General features: G+C 37.3%; 2 protein-coding genes across 2 annotated transcripts; one reads left to right on the forward strand and one right to left on the reverse strand.

Moving 5' to 3' along the window:
- Nucleotides 1-259: 259 nt before the first annotated feature.
- AFR (Galactose oxidase/kelch repeat superfamily protein) lies at nt 260-2233 on the forward strand. Its single transcript, XM_086664494.1, has one exon. It carries the CDS (start codon nt 1043-1045, stop codon nt 2126-2128), a length of 1086 nt encoding a protein of 361 aa, XP_086520620.1. The 5' UTR covers nt 260-1042; the 3' UTR covers nt 2129-2233.
- Nucleotides 2234-9970: 7737 nt separating this feature from the next.
- On the reverse strand, nt 9971-14393 carry LOC147556495 (26S proteasome regulatory subunit 4 homolog A-like). The gene is made up of 6 exons (XM_086664496.1): nt 13758-14393; nt 12789-13034; nt 11966-12135; nt 11377-11593; nt 11135-11275; nt 9971-10249 (listed from the first exon to the last, which is right to left on the reverse strand). Exons 1-6 carry the CDS (start codon nt 14238-14240, stop codon nt 10166-10168), a joined length of 1341 nt encoding a protein of 446 aa, XP_086520622.1. The 5' UTR covers nt 14241-14393; the 3' UTR covers nt 9971-10165.
- Between the last annotated feature and the right edge of the window lie 6810 nt (nt 14394-21203).

The raw sequence follows: 21203 nt of genomic DNA on the forward strand, positions 1-21203 counted from the left end.
GAGATGACGCATTTAATAGTTAGAGCATCTCTTAGAGCATCTCCAATGGGACACTCAATCTCTAACACTTAGAGTGCAGCATATGGCTTTTGGAGTTTTTGTTAAGAAACCATCTCCAATGGAACACTTTGTTAGACAATCTAACATGAGGTGGACACATTTATTATAAAGTGTCTAGAGAGAGAAATTTTAAAATGAGAGTGTCTACTTGAAACTCTCTAAGTGTTACTTTAAAATTCCAACCAATAGAAAACTTTGTTTTTCAACTACTTTTTATCTATTGGATTGAAGATGGACATGTGTATTAAGTACAGAGACTTTAAAGATCTCCATGGGAGACAAACAAAAATTAGAGTGTATCTTTATTAACGACACTTGACAATTAGAATTTATAGAGTGTTTATTAGAATGTCCCATTGGAGATGCTCTTATGTGGTCGCCTATAAATACGATAGAAACATTTATCTAACTTTGTTATACCTCCTAAATTTATCTCCAAAGATTGAGTGCATTTGATAGTTATACTCTGGGTCTATAAATAGGACATAAACATTTATCTAATTTTATTGTACACCACCAACCCAAAATCATTTTTTTTAACATCATCCATTTTCTTAAATTTTAATTTAATCCAATAATTCTTTGGTGATCTTGAGATTTTGGGAAGTTTAGAACCTTCGTCGTCATCTTCATTCTCAACCTTCCATTTTCTCCTTCTTTCCTGGGTTCCTTCACTTTAATCCGGTTGTTGAAAACCCTAAATAATTCTTTCTTTTTAAAAAAAAAAAAAAGTCCCCATTTTGAAGACCAAAGATTTAACACGTTCCTCAATAGCCCTTCTCTCATTTTCTATCTATCTTCTTCTTCATCTCCATAAATACAGTTATTCTGACCTAATTTCTTCAAATTGTTGAAGATCAAGTAATTGTTCATTCTTCTAAATCCAATTTCTGAAACCCACTTATCAAAACTCAATTTTGATATTTGGAAATTCAATTGACAATCATCTCTCTAGAACCCTAACTTTTAAACTTCATCAACGATGGAAAATAGCGAAGATAATGAAGAAAAATGTGAACCGTTGATTTCAGGATTACCAGATGAAATAGTCGAGAACTGTCTTCTTCGTCTTCCTTACCCTTATAACTCTTTAGTTAGGTCAGTTTCTTCTTCATGGAACAAAGCAATTACAGATCCAAGTTTTTCTCTCTCTAGAAAAAACCTCTTTCTCTCTCTACCTTACATCTTCATTTTATCTTTCAAGAAATCAACGTCTCAGATGGAATGGAAATCTTTTGACCCACGATCTAACCGTTGGTTTGTTCTCCCACCAATGCCTTGTCCGAAATCGGTTTGTCCACAAGCTTTTGCTTGTGCGTCGATTCAGAAATCCGGTGAGTTATATGTACTCGGTGGTTTACGATCCGACACCGAGTCACCACTTAAAACCCTAATTAAATATTGTACATCAACGAATCAATGGTCACTATTATCTCCAATGTTGACCGCACGATCATTCTTCGCTGCTGGTAGTATCGGAGGGAAGATATATGCGGCTGGAGGAAGTGGCGTAGGGCTTGAAGACACATTATCAACAGTAGAATGTTATGATTCAGAGAATGACACGTGGTCGTCTGTTGCTAAAATGCGCAGTGGGTTAGCAAGATATGATGCAGCAGTAGTAGGAAAAAGTATGTACGTAACTGAAGGATGGACGTGGCCATTTAGTTTCTCTCCACGTGGAGGATCTTACGACAGCGAGAGTGACACGTGGAGTGAGATGGGTATAGGAATGAGAGAAGGTTGGACGGGTGTAAGTGTGGTGTTAGATGAGAAATTGTTTGTGATATCAGAGCATGGTGACTGTCGGATGAAAGTGTACGATCAAGATTATGACACGTGGCTATTCGTTGGAGGAGGAAGGTTTCCATGTGAAGCGTTGCAGCGGCCGTTTGTTGTGAGTGGGGTGGAAGGAAGAATTTATGTGGTATCGTGTGGTTTAGATATAGCAATTGGAAGTGTTTTTGAGGAAAATGAGAAAAGTTTGAGGGTAGAATGGGAAGTTGTGAAAGCTCCAAAAGTTTTTGAGGGATTTGCTCCTTGTAGTTCACAAGTGGTTTATGGTTAAAAGGACAGTTATAAAATGGTAGGTAATATAGTTGTGTTGTTTTTTTTCTCTTATGTGAGTGTATTTATTTGGATTTACTAGAGAAAATGTGTCTTGTTATCTGAATCCATTTCGAAATATGTAAAGTTTTTAGTCTTCTCCTTTCGATTAAAAACCGTTTTTTCATCGTGTTAACTTTTTTCTCATATGAAAAATAACAAACACCCACCAATATGCCAAGATAAAAGGAAAGGCAATGGAGAATACTTACACCCCTAGAAGACCGGCAATTCATGGCCCTTTTTGGCCATTGATAATGGATATAAAAGTAAACTTGTTAAAATTGAGCTTCAGATCATGTCACCAGCAAACTGTAGGCGAGAGATTGTTGGAAGGTCCACTCCACTCGGCCAAACCGAGTGGACTTGGTCCAAATAGGAATCCTACTACAACTAGGATTCCTTAGGTATTAGGATTATAGTTTAGATTAGTTTAGGATTAGTTTAGATAAGTTTTGATAACTTAAAACTCTTCATGTAAACCTATATAAGGAGATCATACACAATGTATTATCAAGTTGTAAGTGAATAATAAAACCAAGGTATTTACCTAAGCTATCATCTCTCATCACTATCAACCATTCTTCTTCTCAGCCTTCACCTGAAGCTGCCTTCATCTTCTCGGTTATCTATCCGAGATCATCATCTACCTCTCTCGGTCTCTCGGCTATCATAACCGAGACAGCATCTCCTTCACTCTCGGTTATACCCGAGCATCTCCACTCTCGGTCTTCACCAAGAGTCGTCACATAGCTCTCGGCTATAACCGAGACACTGTCTCTCTCGGTCATCAACCGAGAACATCACTTCCTTCATCTCCACTCGTTACACTCGAGTGTGTTAATTTATTCAAAGGTTTGAATCTTTTCACATGGTATAAGAGCCTTCAAAATTTTTTTTCTCTTGAATCATGACTACTCCCGAAGCTTCTGAAACTTCTCAAGTTCATGCTACCATTAATAGTGGACCGTTTGAGGTTCACCACTCGGATTCTCCCACCACGATGCCTTCAGCAACTACTCTCACACCGGAGCAATACCAATCTATAATTGCCTTATTGGAACAAAACAAACAGCCCACATCTTCTCATGGTACCACTAAAGACCCTCACGTCAATCTTACAGGTAAGTATTATTCTTCTTTTCATCCTCCTTGGGTTATTGATTCCGGTGCCGCTAAACACATATGTTCGGTTTTATCACGTTTTTCTTCATATTCTCTTGCTCCTCCGGATTTATTTGTTAGACTACCCGATGGATCAAGAGTTAAGGTTCACCATATTGGTTCGGTCTATTTTTCCAATAGATTTTATTTACAAGATGTGCTTCATATTCCATCTTTTCAATTTAATCTCATATCTATATCTCAAATTTCTAAATCTCTTCGTTGTACCGTCTTATTTGACGATGACTTATGTCTTTTTCAAGACCGAACAACGAAGATGGAGATTGGGCATGGTAGTCTCCATGATGATCTTTACTTCCTCCGCACGGAGCGTCAAATTTTTTCCGTTTCAAATTTATTTCAAGATAAACCTAGTCATGAGTCTTTTTCTTTATGGCATTGCCGTTTAGGCCATCCATCTTTCTCTCGTTTTCAATTTTTTAATTCTAGACTTCCATGTATGAATTTTAAATCCTTATCAAATAAAGTGCCGTGCGATATATGTCCGCTTTCTAAGCAATGTCGATTGCCTTTTCCTTCTAGCACTACTTCTTCCACTCATATATTTGAGTTAGTTCATGCCGATATATGGGGTCCCTTTCCGGTTCCCTCCACCTCCGGGTGTCGTTATTTTTTGACCCTTGTTGACGATTTTTCTCGTTGTACTTGGATATTCCTTCTAAGTTCTAAATCGGACTCCACCATGAAAATAAAGAATTTTTCTAATTATGTTCATACACAATTTAATTGTGTGATAAAAACAATTAGATCAGACAATGGTTCTGAGTTCATGAATCATTCCCTCCAAAGTTGGTTTCTTGAAAAAGGAATCACCCATCAACGTAGTTGCACTTATACACCTCAACAAAACGGTGTTGTTGAGCGAAAACATCGCCACATTCTTGAAGTCGCTAGATCTTTACGACTACAAGCTCACCTCCCTCTTTCTTTTTGGGGAGAATGTGTTTTAACTGCCGTCTACCTCATAAATAAATTACCCACACCAATTCTTGATGGGAAATCTCCTCATGAAATCCTCATGGGTGCTCCTCCGAATCTTTCACACTTACGTGTCTTCGGATGCCTTTGCTATGCCCGTATCCCTTTGGTAAACACCAAGATGGACGCCCGGTCTTCCGCCGGCATCTTTCTTGGTTACCCAAGTGGACAGAAAGGTTACCGTATCTACGATATCTCTACTCAACGTATCTTTATCTCACGAGATGTGTCTTTCTTCGAGAACCGCTTTCCGATGGCCTCTCCGCCTCCGGCACAACCTCCTCTTGCCAATCCGTCCACGTCCCTCTCTATCGATGATGACGGTACCTTTAATTTTTCGGTGATTAACAAGTCTCCTCCCAACTCACTGTCCGACAGCAGCAGGTTCACCGAAGAACCCACTGTTCCTGTCGTCCCGGCTTCGGATTCTGTTTCAGGGGTGCCTCCAGACACCCCTGCTGACCCGCCTTCGGGGGTGCCGACAGAAACTCTTAATTCCCCTTCGGGGGTGCCGATAGAAACTCTTAATTCCCCTTCGGGGGTGCCGACAGAAAATCCTGACGGACTCCCAAATTTAGGGGTGCCGACAGAATCTCCTGTCTTCAATCCCAGCTCGGTCTCTTCGCTGCCACCGAACGCGACCGACGTTCCCGCTTCCGACTTTCCCGTCGTTGATTCCGGCAGACCGGTTCGGTCTCGCCATCCACCTAGTCACCTCAAAGACTATGTTTGCTCCAACACCACTACCGTCAAGTACCCACTTGAAAACTACTTTTCAATCAATTCTTTTTCCACTTCTCATCAAAAATTTCTTTCTTCGGTCTTGTCCTCGACCGAACCCACTTCCTTCACCCAAGCAATGAAATCTTCTCATTGGAAGGATGCAATGGCCAAGGAAATTTCGGCCTTGGAAGAAAACAAAACATGGACTCTTACTAACTTACCACCCGGCAAGAAGCCTATCGGTTGTAAATGGGTGTATAAAATAAAATTCAAGCCCGATGGCTCCATAGAACGCTATAAAGCTCGCTTAGTGGCTAAAGGCTATACTCAAATAGAGGGTTTAGATTACAATGATACTTTTGCTCCGGTTGCTAAACTAGTAACCGTTCGAGTTCTTCTTTCTCTCGCCGCCATTAAAGGCTGGTCTCTCCATCAATTGGATGTCAATAACGCCTTTCTTCAAGGCGACCTTCATGAAGAAGTTTACATGAAATTACCCCCCGGTTTTTCATCTCAGGGGGAGTCTAAAGTATGTCGTCTCCATAAATCCCTCTATGGTCTCAAACAGGCCTCTCGACAATGGTTTTCAAAATTTTCCTCCGTTCTCATCGAACGTGGCTTTTCTCAGTCTAAAAGTGACTATTCTCTTTTTACTTTTAGATCTCACTCCACTCAAATCTATGTCCTTGTCTACGTAGACGACATAATTATCACGGGAAATAATGATCATGCTATCTCCCAGTTAAAAATATTTCTGAATAAAGCCTTTTCACTAAAGGATCTGGGCCGCCTACAGTACTTCCTTGGTATCGAAGTATCTCGCTCATCACAAGGCATATTTCTATGTCAAAGGAAATATGCTCTTGATATTTTAAAAGATTCTGGACTCACCGCTGCACGTCCTTCTGAGTTTCCCATGGAACAAAAACTACGTCTCAGTCCCACCGACGGTACACCTTTACCAGATCCGTCAGTTTACCGTCGTCTCATAGGCAGATTACTTTACTTAACGGTTACACGGCCAGATATCACCTTTGCCGTAAACAACCTCAGCCAGTTCATGCAAACACCTAGCCAAGTACACTTAGACGCAGCTCATCGCGTTCTACGATACTTGAAGGGTACCCTTGATAAAGGAGTCTTCTTATCCGCAGACAGCTCTCTCCATATTACAGGATACTGTGATTCGGATTGGGCTGGCTGCCCTTCAACCCGTAGATCTACTACTGGGTATTTCACAATGTTGGGATCCAGCCCTCTCTCCTGGAAATCAAAGAAGCAACCCACAGTTGCAAAATCTTCGGCAGAAGCAGAATATCGAGCTTTAGCCATCCTCACATGCGAGTTACAATGGCTCAAGTATTTACTACTTGATTTTGGAATCGACCACTCTGACCCGATGACAGTTTACTGTGACAATCGGGCCGCTCTCCACATTGCTGATAATCCCGTCTTCCACGAACGTACAAAACACATTGAGATAGATTGCCACATCGTTCGTGAAAAGATTAAAGACAACGTCATTGCCACACGCTTCACCAGTACAGAAAATCAGTTAGCGGATATCTTCACAAAGCCACTTGGGGCAGAACCGTTCAAGAACATTATTGGCAAATTAGGCGTTACTTCCATTCCCGCTCTAACTTGAGGGGGAGTGTTGGAAGGTCCACTCCACTCGGCCAAACCGAGTGGACTTGGTCCAAATAGGAATCCTACTACAACTAGGATTCCTTAGGTATTAGGATTATAGTTTAGATTAGTTTAGGATTAGTTTAGATAAGTTTTGATAACTTAAAACTCTTCATGTAAACCTATATAAGGAGATCATACACAATGTATTATCAAGTTGTAAGTGAATAATAAAACCAAGGTATTTACCTAAGCTATCATCTCTCATCACTATCAACCATTCTTCTTCTCAGCCTTCACCTGAAGCTGCCTTCATCTTCTCGGTTATCTATCCGAGATCATCATCTACCTCTCTCGGTCTCTCGGCTATCATAACCGAGACAGCATCTCCTTCACTCTCGGTTATACCCGAGCATCTCCACTCTCGGTCTTCACCAAGAGTCGTCACATAGCTCTCGGCTATAACCGAGACACTGTCTCTCTCGGTCATCAACCGAGAACATCACTTCCTTCATCTCCACTCGTTACACTCGAGTGTGTTAATTTATTCAAAGGTTTGAATCTTTTCACAGAGATTTCCATGAAATTAATTATACATTTATACCTTGGACTCTTGGAGTCCCTCGTTAACCCCTTTGACATGACTTGGTAGTTAATGATCAAAAGATATTGGAGCCCCTCATTAACTACAATCAAAGAATTGCTTTAGTAACTTGGTTGATGTTTTGGAGAAACAAAAAAAAATTTCGGGGTACAAATTTTTAAGAGTGAGAAACACGAAAAAAGTTTTTCCAAAACACACCCTTTCTCATGTTGCCAACGACCTCTATCTCTTTCTTTTGTTTGTCTTTCTCCTCTTTCTTTCTCCCTACCTTTTTTTCTCCGCCTCTCTTTTCCCTCTCTCTCTCCCTCTCCTTTCCCTCTTTCTCACTCACTCTCTCTCTCCCCCCATTCCCCCTCTCCATGATTTTCTCTCTCTCTAAGTGCAAAAGAGATGGAAAGAGAGAGATAGAGAGAAGAGAAAAGGAAGGGGGACGAAGAGAGAGAGAGAGAGATAAAGGAGTGGAGAACGACGATGACGATCGAAATTGGTGGAGGTCGTCGGAGTTGGTGATGGAGGTCAGCAAAGTTGATGATGGAGGTCGCCATAGTTGATGGTGGAGCTAGGAAGGGAAGATGAAGGAAGAAAAAACTGAAAAGACATTAAGGGTGGGTGATATTTGAAAAAAAAAAGTTACAATTCTTTTTTTGTTTCTGCTTGAAAATTTGTACTCGGAAAATTTCTTTATCTCTCCAAAACGTCGACCATCTTTTAATTTTTCGCAACACAAAAAGACTGGTTGGAATTCCATTTTAAAATTGGGCCTAAGTTGAAGAAGCGCTAAAGTGTGCCACCCCGAAACTCAGATTGTAAAATAATTTATTATTATTACTATTATTTTTTGCATTAATTGTAAAATAATATTTTTAGTGAAAACTTTTTCAATTCCAATCAACCCGAGGTAGAGGGATAGCGGTGCTTGAGCAAATGATTCAGGATAATTTTTTCTCTTATAGTTTCGCTCTAATCTCTTTATGGATTTCCGTCTAGAATGTGCATCCAACCGATCTCGCAGTGGCGAGGCACGAGCTATACTCCAGCAGTCCAGCATATATATATAGAGAATTTTAAAGGAAGCCTGTGAAATGTTTACTTTTATTTTTTATTTCAAGTGGTATAGATCTTTAAAGAACAATTGGAGTACCTGATTTCTATGTTTAATTTCAAAGGATAGTGATTTTTAAAGAACAATAGAGATGGAAATCAAGTGAAGGTAGTTGAACAAAAAAAGGTTGGCAGGCGTGGGGGGAGAGTGGAAAAGGTTTCTATAGGTTGGTTTCATTTGGTTTTGGTTGAAAATGTTTGTAGTAAGTCTATAGCAGCCCACGTGAATTTGGAGGTCTATGAGGAGCAAGCCCCACCTGCATAAACACTGGTTGAACTATTGAAATGTTCCTTTCTCATTTTGCATATTTGCAAAGCTTCAATTATTGGAGAAGCTGAAGTCCACCAAATTGGATGCCCCTTTACACCTATGAGACATCACTCCACTCTATTCTTTTTTCCAATTCCGAATACTATATATTACTCTTGTAGGGGTGGGAAAAAGATCCGGAAGACCGCTATCCGACCCGTTCGACCGAGAAAAAAAGTGTCAATGGACACCCGATGGTCATAACGGTCAGTGTCCGACCGGCCCGAAAGAATTGGCGGACGGTCACGGTCAAAATTCTATGTCGAAGGACCGACCGCTGAACCGACCGGTACGAGTGACCGAATAGTTTGACCGACTAAACTGTCCTCATTTTTAGAAATTGACCGTTGAATTTTATAGACATATGAATATATGATGATCGTTGGCTATAATCATATAGTCCTCTGGAAGACCAAACATTAGTGCATGGCTTAATTATATCTTGTCAAATGATGATCAACTGTGTTTTTTCTTTTTTATATTTACTTTTGATTTCTTGGCTAAACATCTTCATTTGTAAGGAATTTTGTTTGTGGTAATAAAAATAAAGTTCTGAATTAAGTAAATTTATTGGAAAGTCCGGACCGAGACCGTCCGGTGTCCGACTGGACCGGTAAAATAAACGGTCTTGGACGGTCAATGGACAAAGAATTCTTGAGAGTGACCGTCCGAGTCCGCCCGAATAAATAGGTGGTCACCAACAGTTTATGTCCGAGTCGACCGGTTCGATGAAGTTAGAGTCCGATACCGACCGGTCCGGACCGATTCCCACCCCTATACTCTTGCAACAAAAAAAAGGTGCATATTACTTGAAAGGAGGGGACTAATTATTATAGAGGGTCGGAAGGAGTTAAACTTTGAGCAACTCGTCTCTCTTGTACGCGACATTTTGTTTATATTAAACACCTCCACAACCAAAAAAAAAAGTTTGCTTTTCCCTGCAGTTGATGGATACATTACGAGCGAGCAGTTGATGGATACATTACGAGCTAATCATGCTTCACTTGAGATGGAAACCCTATGTAGGGGAGGGATATAAAGGAAGAGAATATGGGTATTGCATTGTAACCAAAACAAGTCGGACTGTCTCAAGAGTCGGACTGAGACGGGTCACGTTTAGAAATCAGAAAAGAAACAAATACCATAATATTGGGAAGTAGTGATTTAATAGAAAAAGAAGGGCAAACTCAGAATCAAACATTTTCAGCTGAGTTGAAGGACAATAGGAAGAACAAAAAATCTGAAATTCGATACAGGTCAAGTTAAACCTCAAATTAAACGAACACAACCAAAGTGCCGATATAAATTACTCGGAAACATGGTGATGAAAAACATTAGTCATTGTGAAATATCATTTCTAAAACGACGATAAAATTACAGTCGATTTGTAATAGGAGGAGCTAAAACATAGACTAGAGTAAAAGAAATGTAATCTTGAACTCTAGAAGTGTCATTGAAATTTGTTAGTCTTACATGTAAAGTCCTTCGGGGACCCCTTCTTTCTTCTTAAACATCACCTTCTCCTTCGCCTTTTTGAAATCTGGGTGGGTTACCTGTAACGACGACACGATAATTTAATGATCGATGAACACATTATTACACACAAGCATTTTAAGAAACTGAATTCAGAGTGGAAAGAAGTGAGTATGTTCGTGTTTTAATATTTCATTATGTCAAGACTAGGACGAATATGGATGTCTTTCAATATCGATATACAGTCAGAGATTCGATTAGTTTTTTTTTACTAAGTATTAGACATTCTGCATTCGATTAGTTTTTTTGACTAAGTATTAGACATTCTGCATTCGAAACCATATAAACATATATACAATTTAAGTATAAGAACTCGTAAACTACCCGTTCAATGTTTCTCAGATATCGACGGGAGTTCCTATAACATGGCTTATTGATCCTTATCTTCAAATGACACTGGCAACAGAATCCTAGCTTGGCTACGACTCATTATCTAATTCAATCCGGACTAGGCCTGACTGATTTTTTTGTCAATAGAAGTTGTGTTGTTGGATAAAACAACTGCAACATGAGTGAAGCCAATTCTATTATTTTAATTCTTTAAAGTCATGGAGCTTTTAATAGAATTATCTGACGGTTGATGAACTGTTGATGTTACACCTAGGTCTTTAGTGCGATTATGTGGGAAGCTATATTCTAATTTGAGTAAGCTCGAGTTTCCTTGTGTTATTTTATATTAATTCTTAATTCCAAGAACATACATGTTTTTATGTATCTGCAATTATTGCCGAGTACATTTTATAAATAAATATATGTCCCAACTCCAATCAGTTCCAACTAGTCCCAGACAACTCAGTCCTGGTGCCTAGTTGGGCTACTAACCTGCGGCTACGAGATAATTAAAAAAAAACTAGATAGCATTTAATAATTTCTTTTAAACAGTATAAAAAAATGCACAGTTTTACCTTCATACGACGCTCACGTAAGGCAAGCAGGCCAGCCTCAGTACAGATAGCCTTGATGTCAGCTCCTGAAAACTCATCCTTGGTCATCACAAACTCTTCTAAATTGACGTCGTCTGCCAATGTCATCCTCGAGGTGTGGATCTGGATTTCAGATCAATATTAATAACTTCACAACAAATTATGCAGCTTCCAGTTAAAATAGAACGCACAAAAAATCCCAGAAATACGTTTCTAATTAGTACCTGGAAAATACGCCTCCTTGTTTTGATATCAGGAAGAGGGAATTCAATTTTCCTATCTATTCTTCCAGGCCTTAGCAAGGCAGGATCGAGACTTTCAATTCTATTTGTAGCAAGAATCACTTTGACATCTCCTCTTGAATCAAAACCATCTAACTGGTTCAATAGCTCCAACATGGTCCTTTGAATCTCACGTTCACCGCCTGAATGGGCGTCGTACCTGTCCATATACTTCTTAAATTAGAAATAATCTAGGAACAAAACTTCTACATGTAGAGATAGAGACTTAATCCTCTGTATTTGTAAATACAGACTCTGGAAACGTAATGGTCTGTACATGATTGTAGATACAGACTTAGGTAGCACGGTTAGAGTCATTGGGTTGTGTGATTTTCATGAGGTCGTAAAGATTCTTATGAGATGTTCAGGCGATCTTAAATTGTAGGGACATCCAACAGTTCTTATTCACCCACATAACTGTGTATATGTACAAACCGGACAGATGGGTACGTAAAGACTTACTCATTTAGTGATCTAGGAAACCAAACCTGCAGGAAAGAGGTATAAAAGATCTGGAAGTTTGTGAGAATACCTTTTTGTACCAACTGCATCAATTTCATCGATGAAGACAATTGAAGGTGAAAGATCGTCAGCAACCCTGAATAGTTCTCTCACTAATTTTGGACCATCTCCCAAGTATTTTTGGATCAATTCACTTCCCACAACACGCAAGAAAGTTGCAGATGTTGAATTTGCTACCGCCTGAGAGCAACAAAATAATGTTACACGTTTAGAGCGATATAAACACATAATGATGGTAGATCTCGCATGTGAACATGAGACTTACTGGAACAAATAACTTAACAGCAATATCAGTAATACCATATGTGGAACAGAATATGGATGAAGGTGCAGCTCTACGCGCAACAAGTACTAGTAGGTCAAGCCTTGTAGAAAAGCAAAATCAAAGAAATATAAAGGTGCAAATATTAAATCCAACACTTTGAGAATTAGAAAAGTTTCACACTACTTACTAAAATGAAACGAAGTGATTCTAGTAACAAACTTAATCCTTGGAAGCAAAATATAAAACTATAGCACCCCTTTTAGTTAAGGAAAATTATTAACTGATTGTAACAAGATAATCAGATGTGTTCCGTTGTTAGACATCACATTCACAAAAAGAAACTATTTGTTACGATAATCTCAGCATGTAGATCATCCTTGTAAGAGAACGTTAATAGATTTTTATCCTTGTGTTGTGACATGCATATCCCATTTACAACATGAAAACAAAATATGTTTGGAGATATTTACAGATTGTAACGTTGTATAACCATTTGCAGCGAGTTAGCAAATTTATGAATTGATTTGCGGCAAAGGATCAACGTCTATACGGATGAACAGAGGCTTACCTTAGCGAGTAATGTCTTGCCAGTTCCAGGCTCTCCATAAAGGATAACTCCTTTGGGAGGTTTAATACCAATATCTTCATACAACTCAGGATGAGTAAGAGGTAGTTCAACTGCCTCTTTGATTTCCTGAATTTGTGCGTCAAGACCACCAATGTCTGCATAGGACTCCAATGGAGCCTTCTCAACCTTCATTACAGACACCATTGGATCAACCTCATCTTGAAGAAGCCCGACAACAGACAGAACCTAAAGAGAAAACACAAAAGAGAGATGAATTATACATATTGTGTATGTTTTTGAGAAATATACATATTGAGCATAATAGGAGCTCAATATGTATGTTTTTGACAAGACCTATATACCTCAACGGCTCCAATAACTCAAACTTGAAAATTCAAATATTTAGGTTTCCAATGCTTCCAAGATTTCGTCATCAGTTAAAGTATTCATTCTTCCTCACTAGACTTCCAATTTACAAAGTGACAAGAACAAGAATATACGTCACTATGACACTGAGAGTAGGGTTGTGAGGGACACTAGCTAGTTTCTGTGTTAAATCCTTAGATATAATTATCAGTGTATCCAATCTAGTCGGCTGAAACCCTAAATTCAATTGATACCCCAGACCAAATATCTCAGACTCAAAGAAAAAGCTTACTACTTTATAAGGTTTAACAATTTCTAATCAATATCGAAGGCTTTTGCATCACAGAACAAATATTTGACAATCAAATCTGGAATCATCAAACTCTACCCTAACTAAGTGATACAAATAATACTAGAGTTTTAACTATAAATCCCTTGAACACCTAACATTATCAGATCTAACTATAACCTAATCCATTGACCAACACTCATTAATCTTCAGTCCAAATCAGTTAAAAGAAAACCCTAATTCCAAAACTATGAAGAATCAAAAACTCATCAAACAAACAAATCAAAAGAGAAAAAAAGAAATAGATATAATACCTTATTATGCATAAGAATAGAACATCCAGGTTCAAGTTGATCCTTATCAACAAAAGATAAAATTCCAACATAATATTCAGGACCAACAGAAGAAGAAACAATAGCATGATTTTCATCAATAAGTTCTTCAAGATTTCCAACACTCATAGGAGTACCTCTTAAATCATCAACTTTAGATCTATCTTCTTCGTTTTTATCTTCTTGAGGTTTTAATCTTTCTTGATTACTAACAAATTCTTCTTCCATTAAAAGATAATCTTTGATTCTTTCAAGTTTTAATAATCGTAGTTTACATTTTGTTAATGGTGTTACAACTGGTAACCTAGCAGCTACTTCAGAACCTTTTTGTTTGCGTTGTTTACGACCTACTCGTGATGGAGGAGCGGCTGGTTCAAATTTCTTCTCTTTCTTATCTCCATCGTTTTTCCGATCCCCTGGTAATCCACCTTGTTTGTTTAATCCGCCTGGGGTTCCTTGTCCCATTGTTCTTGATCAATTATTTTACTGCCTTGAAGAAGACGAAGACCTAAGCTAGAGATGGAAACAAAGAAACGGGGAAATTTTGGAGAGATGAGGGCTGGAAGCGGGGATTTATAGAGAGAGAAAGTTACGAGTCCCTGAAATTTTAAGAGCACTAGTAGTAGGCGGTGTAGTTTAACTGAATTAGTTGAGTGTGCGTAACTGCATCTATAAGCACCCCTCTTTTTTTTAATTCTTGGGCCGAGTCTGAGGCCCACTGACAAAGCGGTGTGCAAGCTCGTGGACTGGGCTGAGTCCGTGCTGTTCCAACCCATCGTAAATCAGGCACAGTGGGAGAGACTACAGACTACCCCCCCCCCCCCCCCCCCCCACCCCCACCCTCCGTCCGCGGGAGCACTAAAGATTGAGGGTGAGCAAGAGTAAACACACATTAGCTGAAGGAATTTTTTGATAAAATATTCAAAAGATGGGCCCAAATCCTAAATTCAGCCCAGTCCGGTATAATATTCCAAAAAAACCCAAAAGTTTAAAAACTCTACACATCAAATCCAAATACGTATCTCGAAGCACATTTTCCCATCTCTAAGAAATTTTATATTTTCATATTTCCTCCGTTACCCTTTTATATATATATAACTACTAATGATTCCCTCTCTTTTTCATTATCTCTCTCTTTCTAAAACTAATTCTCCCTCACTTTCTCTCTCTAAAATACCAGAACAAAAAATTCTCCATTCTCTCTCAAAACTTGATGACCGGACATTACGTCCCGCCAGAAAATCTTGCCGAATCTGCTTCTCCTTGAAGGTACGTCTCTTCTACTTTTTTCAATGTATCTTCTATCTTTTGTCTTCAATCATCATCTTCTATTCTCTTTAATGGGGGTTGAAAGAAGATTGAAATCTGGTTTTAGGGTGTGTTCGTAGGTTTTAGAGAGATAATATATAAATTTTTAGATCGAGTTATTTGAAGCTCCATTAGTGAGGTTGTTCTTGGTGTTTCTTTATCTTCTAAGGTCTTATGAAGTTTCTTGGTTTTACTTCCACACTATATAATTTCAAAAACAATACTGCGAAAAGCTTTACACACATTTTTTGTTGTTCTAAGAAATCAAAAAGTACAATTACAGATCTATTTTCGGTTTATCTCTCTAGAATTACGTTTCAGCAGATGTTGGTTTTTAACAGACAAATTGACTGTGAGTTAAGCATTTTAGAATATGTTGTTAATACGATGTTAATACAACGAGCAAACTCAAAAATGCTTTAGTTTTTTTTTTTTTTACAGATGTTACCATCATAAATCAAATTTTATGTCTTATAGAAATCGATTGGTGTTTTAAACACTTTTACGTATGTTTTGAGCACAAATAGTTGTGTTTTGAGCACATATGTAAATGCTCAACGTAACCATTAAACAATATCTTCAATTTTTTCTTTTATGTTTGCAGCTTGTCTTCGAAGATACCAAACATAGCAAACATTATATATTTTGCATTAATTTTTTTCTTTTAATTTTTTGACGTGTTCCTCTTTATTGTTAAAGTTTTTAGCCAGTTTTCAAATAGTTCTCTTTGTTCATGCAATTAGTATATTTAGCAAAGCAAACAAGTAATTGTTTTAATCGCAAAACTTTAATTTTTATAACATTCACGTTATCGTTAAATATAGTCAGACGTATGTTAAGTGCTCGTGCATATTATAAATTTTCATCTTTAATATTTTCTGTTTCTTACGGTTTTGATCTTTATTTCGCTCTCTCTTTGTCGTCCCTCTTTTTTTCCAGCTAAAAATAAGTTTTGTTTGACTACATTGTTAGTTACGTTTAGAGCATCGTTTTTAATGTCAGCAACATATTTCAATATTCCAACTGATATCCAATCACTCCTACCAAACATTATTGTCCTTTTGCATTTAACGTGTCGCTTTATATTTTAGTTGTTATATAGACACAATCACATTTATTTCAACAATTTCACTAGTGATTTAAACATAAAGTGTAATCCATACAGGTTTTCGTCGTTAAACCTACATAAACAGATTAATTACAACATTTTATCTAGTGTTTGCAAGATATTGCTTAATACTTACAATTTTTTTGATACACCATTATAGTTTTTCAACATTAACATTTCGTCTCCTCTACATCGAACCACATTTACAAACATTTAACAGATTGTCATTGGCATTCATTAAAATGCTTAATGCATTTAGTTGTTCATGTATGCATATATTTGTGTGTTGATTTACTTCTTAACTATTTTGTTGCAACATTTTTTCACTTGCAGATTCTATATCTAAGGAAAAGGACAAAACAATCGATCTCAAAACAAAGATAAAAACTTGTATCTGAAGCATGGGGCGAGGTATTTACGGACATTGGTCAGATATTTTCTAGTGGTGTCAAAGTTTTTCGGGAAACTCTTGGCCGATATACCATCTCCATGAAGAACAATTTCAATATATCAAGAATGAACCATGCAGTGTAACTGTTATGTGCTCAAAACCCAGATGCAATTGGAAAGTCCATGCAGTTGCGCCATTGGGATGTAAATCGGTCTTTTTATTGAAAGAGTTTGAATTAAAACATGATCGTTCTGATGCTGTTTTGAAACCTAGTGATAAAAAATCAAGTCCTTCGCCAAATCAACTGGCAATCTCAATGTACACTTGAACTGGACATAACTCTTCCCTTGGTCTTCCTCAGCAGCCACTATCCCGTCTCATCAACATTTTTTTTCGATTTGCTTGCCGTAGTAGTAGGAACCTTCATTAAGACATAAATAGTTATGTTTGTACATTTCAAATGTTGTTTCAAACATTATGATGTACTTTTTAAACATTCTCAACTCTGTCCACGTTTCACATCAGAATGTTCATAACATTTTGTAAAATACCTAGCTTACTATTTAATTTGTAACTAACACAGGTATAAGTGCGAACTTAATTTTTTTTCAACCTCTATTCACATATAAAAAATCTGACAAAAATCAACATTTTATAATCTGTTCCCGATAATTAAGTTTATGTTCACAGGTGTTAAGAAAATTTTCTCAGAACTAAAGTTATTTACAAAATCAAGACAGATAACTTATATACTAAAATATTTTACAAAATGCTTATCTAACTACTACTTTTTCCACCAACAGAGGTATAAGTGCGGACATAAACTCATTTAAAAACTCTATTTAGATCTAAAAATGTACAAGATAAAAAATAAACATTTTGTAAAATTTTCCCAACAAATAACTTTATGTTAAAAGTGTTCTGAAAAATTTATCGGAACTAAAGTTATTTACAAAATCAAGACACCTAACTTCTATACTAAAACAAGCAAATGAAAAGAATAGAACAAGCAAATCAAAAGAATGTTCATTAAAACATAAATAGTTATGTTAGTACATCTCAAATGTTGTTTCAAAAATTATGATGTACTTCGTAAACATTCTCAACTCTGTACACGTCTCACATCAGAATGTTCATAACATTTTGTAAAATGCTTAGCTTACTATTTAATTTGCAACTGACACAGGTATAAGTGCGAATGATGCACCCGAAAAGATTGCACACCCAAGCGGAGGTATCAAGTAGTAACCCGGCAAAGCCGGGGTCGATCCAAGGATAGGAAGGTAATCCGGATATCGAAGGTCTTGTCCGTCGGTTTTAGTATTATTAGCTAACTTAGACTAAAACGGAAAGAAATAAAGATAAAGATGGGGGGGTTTGATTGATTTAAGAAATAAAAGAAAGCAAACAAGTAAAATAAACTAAACTAAACAATAAAAGTAAACAGGCGAGAGAGATTCGAGAGAAGAGTCGGAGGAACAAGAGTCGGGAGACGGTAAGACTCAATTCGGGCAACAAATAAGTGAGAGAGGTGTCGAAGTCCGGGAATCCATAATGATAAACCTACGACTATGTGTAGTCCGATTTAATGTGTCAAGGTAAAATCGATATTCGACTCCTAAAGTAGATGTCTCTAAGTACTACGTATATCCGGAGATCATACTTAGTCAAACAAACGTCTAAATCGGTTAATCCCGAGTCAACGAAAGTGTTGTCTAGTCGCCTAACTATGTGAAGTGCATGACAAGACACATGAAAATATGACTTAGACTACGATCGATATCGAATACTTCGTTTCGTCTATTAACTATGCGAAGTGCTTGACAAGACGCATGAAAATACGATCAAAACGATAATCGAAATGTATGAAAACGATTGAAACAAGTAATCAAAATAAGAGAACATCAATTTATAATCAAAACATCAAATCATATTAAACATAATCACGAATTCATCATATTTCATCTCATATAATTGACACACTAAAGTTAGCTAAACATGGTGATTGAATAAGAAATGGAAAGGAAATGATGAGAGAATCCCCCTTTTTCGATGTGGTTCGAGGCTAAGATTGTCGGAAAATATGAGTCTTTAAGGTGCAGCCGATCTCCCCTTAGCAAATTTCTGGGTTCCCCATAGCGACCATCATCATCTTCTCCATTTAGAACTCAACCTCCATTAAAGCTAAACCCTAGTTTTCTCTCTCTAGCAATCTTCAACCAAAATCAAATCAAACCACATGGGAAGCTAGCCAAGGATGAGGGGAACAAAAGCCCTAAGGTTTCGGATAAAAAAGGTTGCCGGAAGACTCATAAAAATCCGGCCAAAGCATGCATGAATTCCGGCCAAAACCAAGAAAATCCGGCCAAAAAGCATAGGTCCGGGCCAAAGGCTTCTTGAACGCGTCCCTTGTTGCTGTCCCGAGCTGTGCACTGTCCGTGGACGCGTCCCATGCACGTCCGAGTTGCAGCTGCCGTCCTTGGTCGCGTCCCGAGCTGAATCCGGCGTGAAGCTGTTGTCCCGAGCAGATCTGCTGCTGTCCCGAGAAGAAGCTGCTGTTCGGAGCAGCTTTGGTCGCGTCCGGTTGCTGCTAGTAGCTGCTTCTTCACGCGTCGAGCTCCATGCTCCTTCGAAGACCCGAGCTGCTGTTATTCCGGCCAAGCTTAGGCCGGCCTTAGTGCTGGCCGGCCTAGCTTGGCCGACCTCCTTCACCTTCCTCTCTTGTTCTCTCTTCAAACCCAACTCAAAGCTTTTTCTCTAGCAACCAAGAACACAACCCTAGCCACCCTCTCTCCCCTCTTCTTTTCCAAGGTTTAAGATGATGAAGAAGATGAATAGTAGCCTTTGACCCCTTTCTCTAACTTGAGTCAAACCCTAGACTTAGTCAAAATTTGACTAAGTCTTTAGACCATTTCATCTTGGACCCTAAAGAGGTGCCTCTAAAATCTCTACTCCTTTCTTTCTTCTTCTTTTCTTTGTGGGCTTGACTTTGATTCCCAACTAGAAACAAAGGAGAGTGCCTTCAAGAAAAGACCTTGGCTTCTTCCTTTCATATCTTCCCCGTCCGAACTCGGAATTGACTTTTGTTTTCACCGTCGGACTCGTCATTGACTCCTCTTGTCATTTGATTTGTTTGAAGTCTTTTTCTCTCGTTTTCGACACATGAAATGATAGTGACAATTCGTTTTCTTTATTCCGATTTACATGTTTAACTCCAAAATAGGTACCTAACATTAAAAACACATAAAATATTATTGATAACACTCAAAAAGGAATAACTAGTCTAAGTTAGGCTCTCCAAATGGCACATTTTAGTATCACATCAGCGAACTTAATTTTTTTTTTCAAACTCTATTCAGAAATAAAAAAAATCTGACAAAAATCAATATTTTATAATCTATTCCCAACAATTAAGTTTATGTTCACATGTGTTATGAAAATTTTCTCAGAACTAAAGTTATTTACAAAATCAAGACAGATAACTTCTATACTAAAATATTTTACAAAATGCTTATTTAACTACCACTTTTTCCACCAACAGAGGTATAAGTGCAGACATAAACTCATTTGAAACTCTATTCAGATCTAAAAATGTACAAGATAAAAAATAAACATTTTGTAAAATGTTCCCAACAAATAACTTTATGTTAAAAGATTATCGGAACTAAAGTTATTTACAAAATCAAGACACCTAACTTCTATATAAAATAAAACATTTAACAAAATGCTTATTTAACTACAACTTTTGCCACTAACAGAGGTATAAGTGCAAAAAAAATTCATTCGAAACTTTATTCAGATTTAAAAATGAACAAGATTAAATATCAACATTATATAATTTGTCCCAACAAATATAATTTAGCACAAAATTCAACCTAATGTTCATAAAACTAGATTCCATTTAAAGACAGTTTGCTTAGGAGCATCATTTATGCTGAAAATCTAGTCATTTGCAAAATCAACTAGCAATCTTAATGTTTGAAATGTACATAACTCTTCTTTTTGTCTCCCTCTCATCTACATTTTTTTGGATTTGCTTGCAACAGTAGGAACCTTCTTTAAGACATAAATAGTTATGTTAGTACATTCCAAAAGTCGTTTCAAACATGATCATGTACTTCGTAAAAATTCTCAACTCTGTCCACGTCTCACATCACAATGTTCATAGCATTTTAGCTAACTTTTTAATTTGCAACTAACACAGGTATAAGTGCAAACTTAATTTTTTTTTTTTTTTTTTTTTTTTTTGCGAACTGCATTCAGATATAAAAAATCTGACAAAATAAAATCAACATTTTATAATCTGTTCCCGACAATTAAGTTTATGTTTAAAAGTGTTATGAAAATTTAGAAAAAATCAAAATATTGAGAAAAATTAAAATTTTTTAATTTGTTCCCAACAAATAACTTTATGTTTGAAAATACTGAGAACAAAATGAACATTTTATAATCTGTTCTCAACAATTAAATTTATGTTTAAAAGTGATGTGAAATTTTTTTTCTGGTCTAAAGTTATTAACAAGATCAAAGCATATAACTTATATACTAAAACATTTTACGAAGTGCTTATCTAACTATTACCTTTGCCATCAACAGAGGTATAAGTGCAGACATAAACTCA

Source organism: Eschscholzia californica, unplaced genomic scaffold (assembly GCF_041429995.1).
Source record: "Eschscholzia californica isolate CP2 unplaced genomic scaffold, dmEscCali1.0.p SCAF_2, whole genome shotgun sequence".
NCBI lineage: Eukaryota > Viridiplantae > Streptophyta > Magnoliopsida > Ranunculales > Papaveraceae > Eschscholzia > Eschscholzia californica.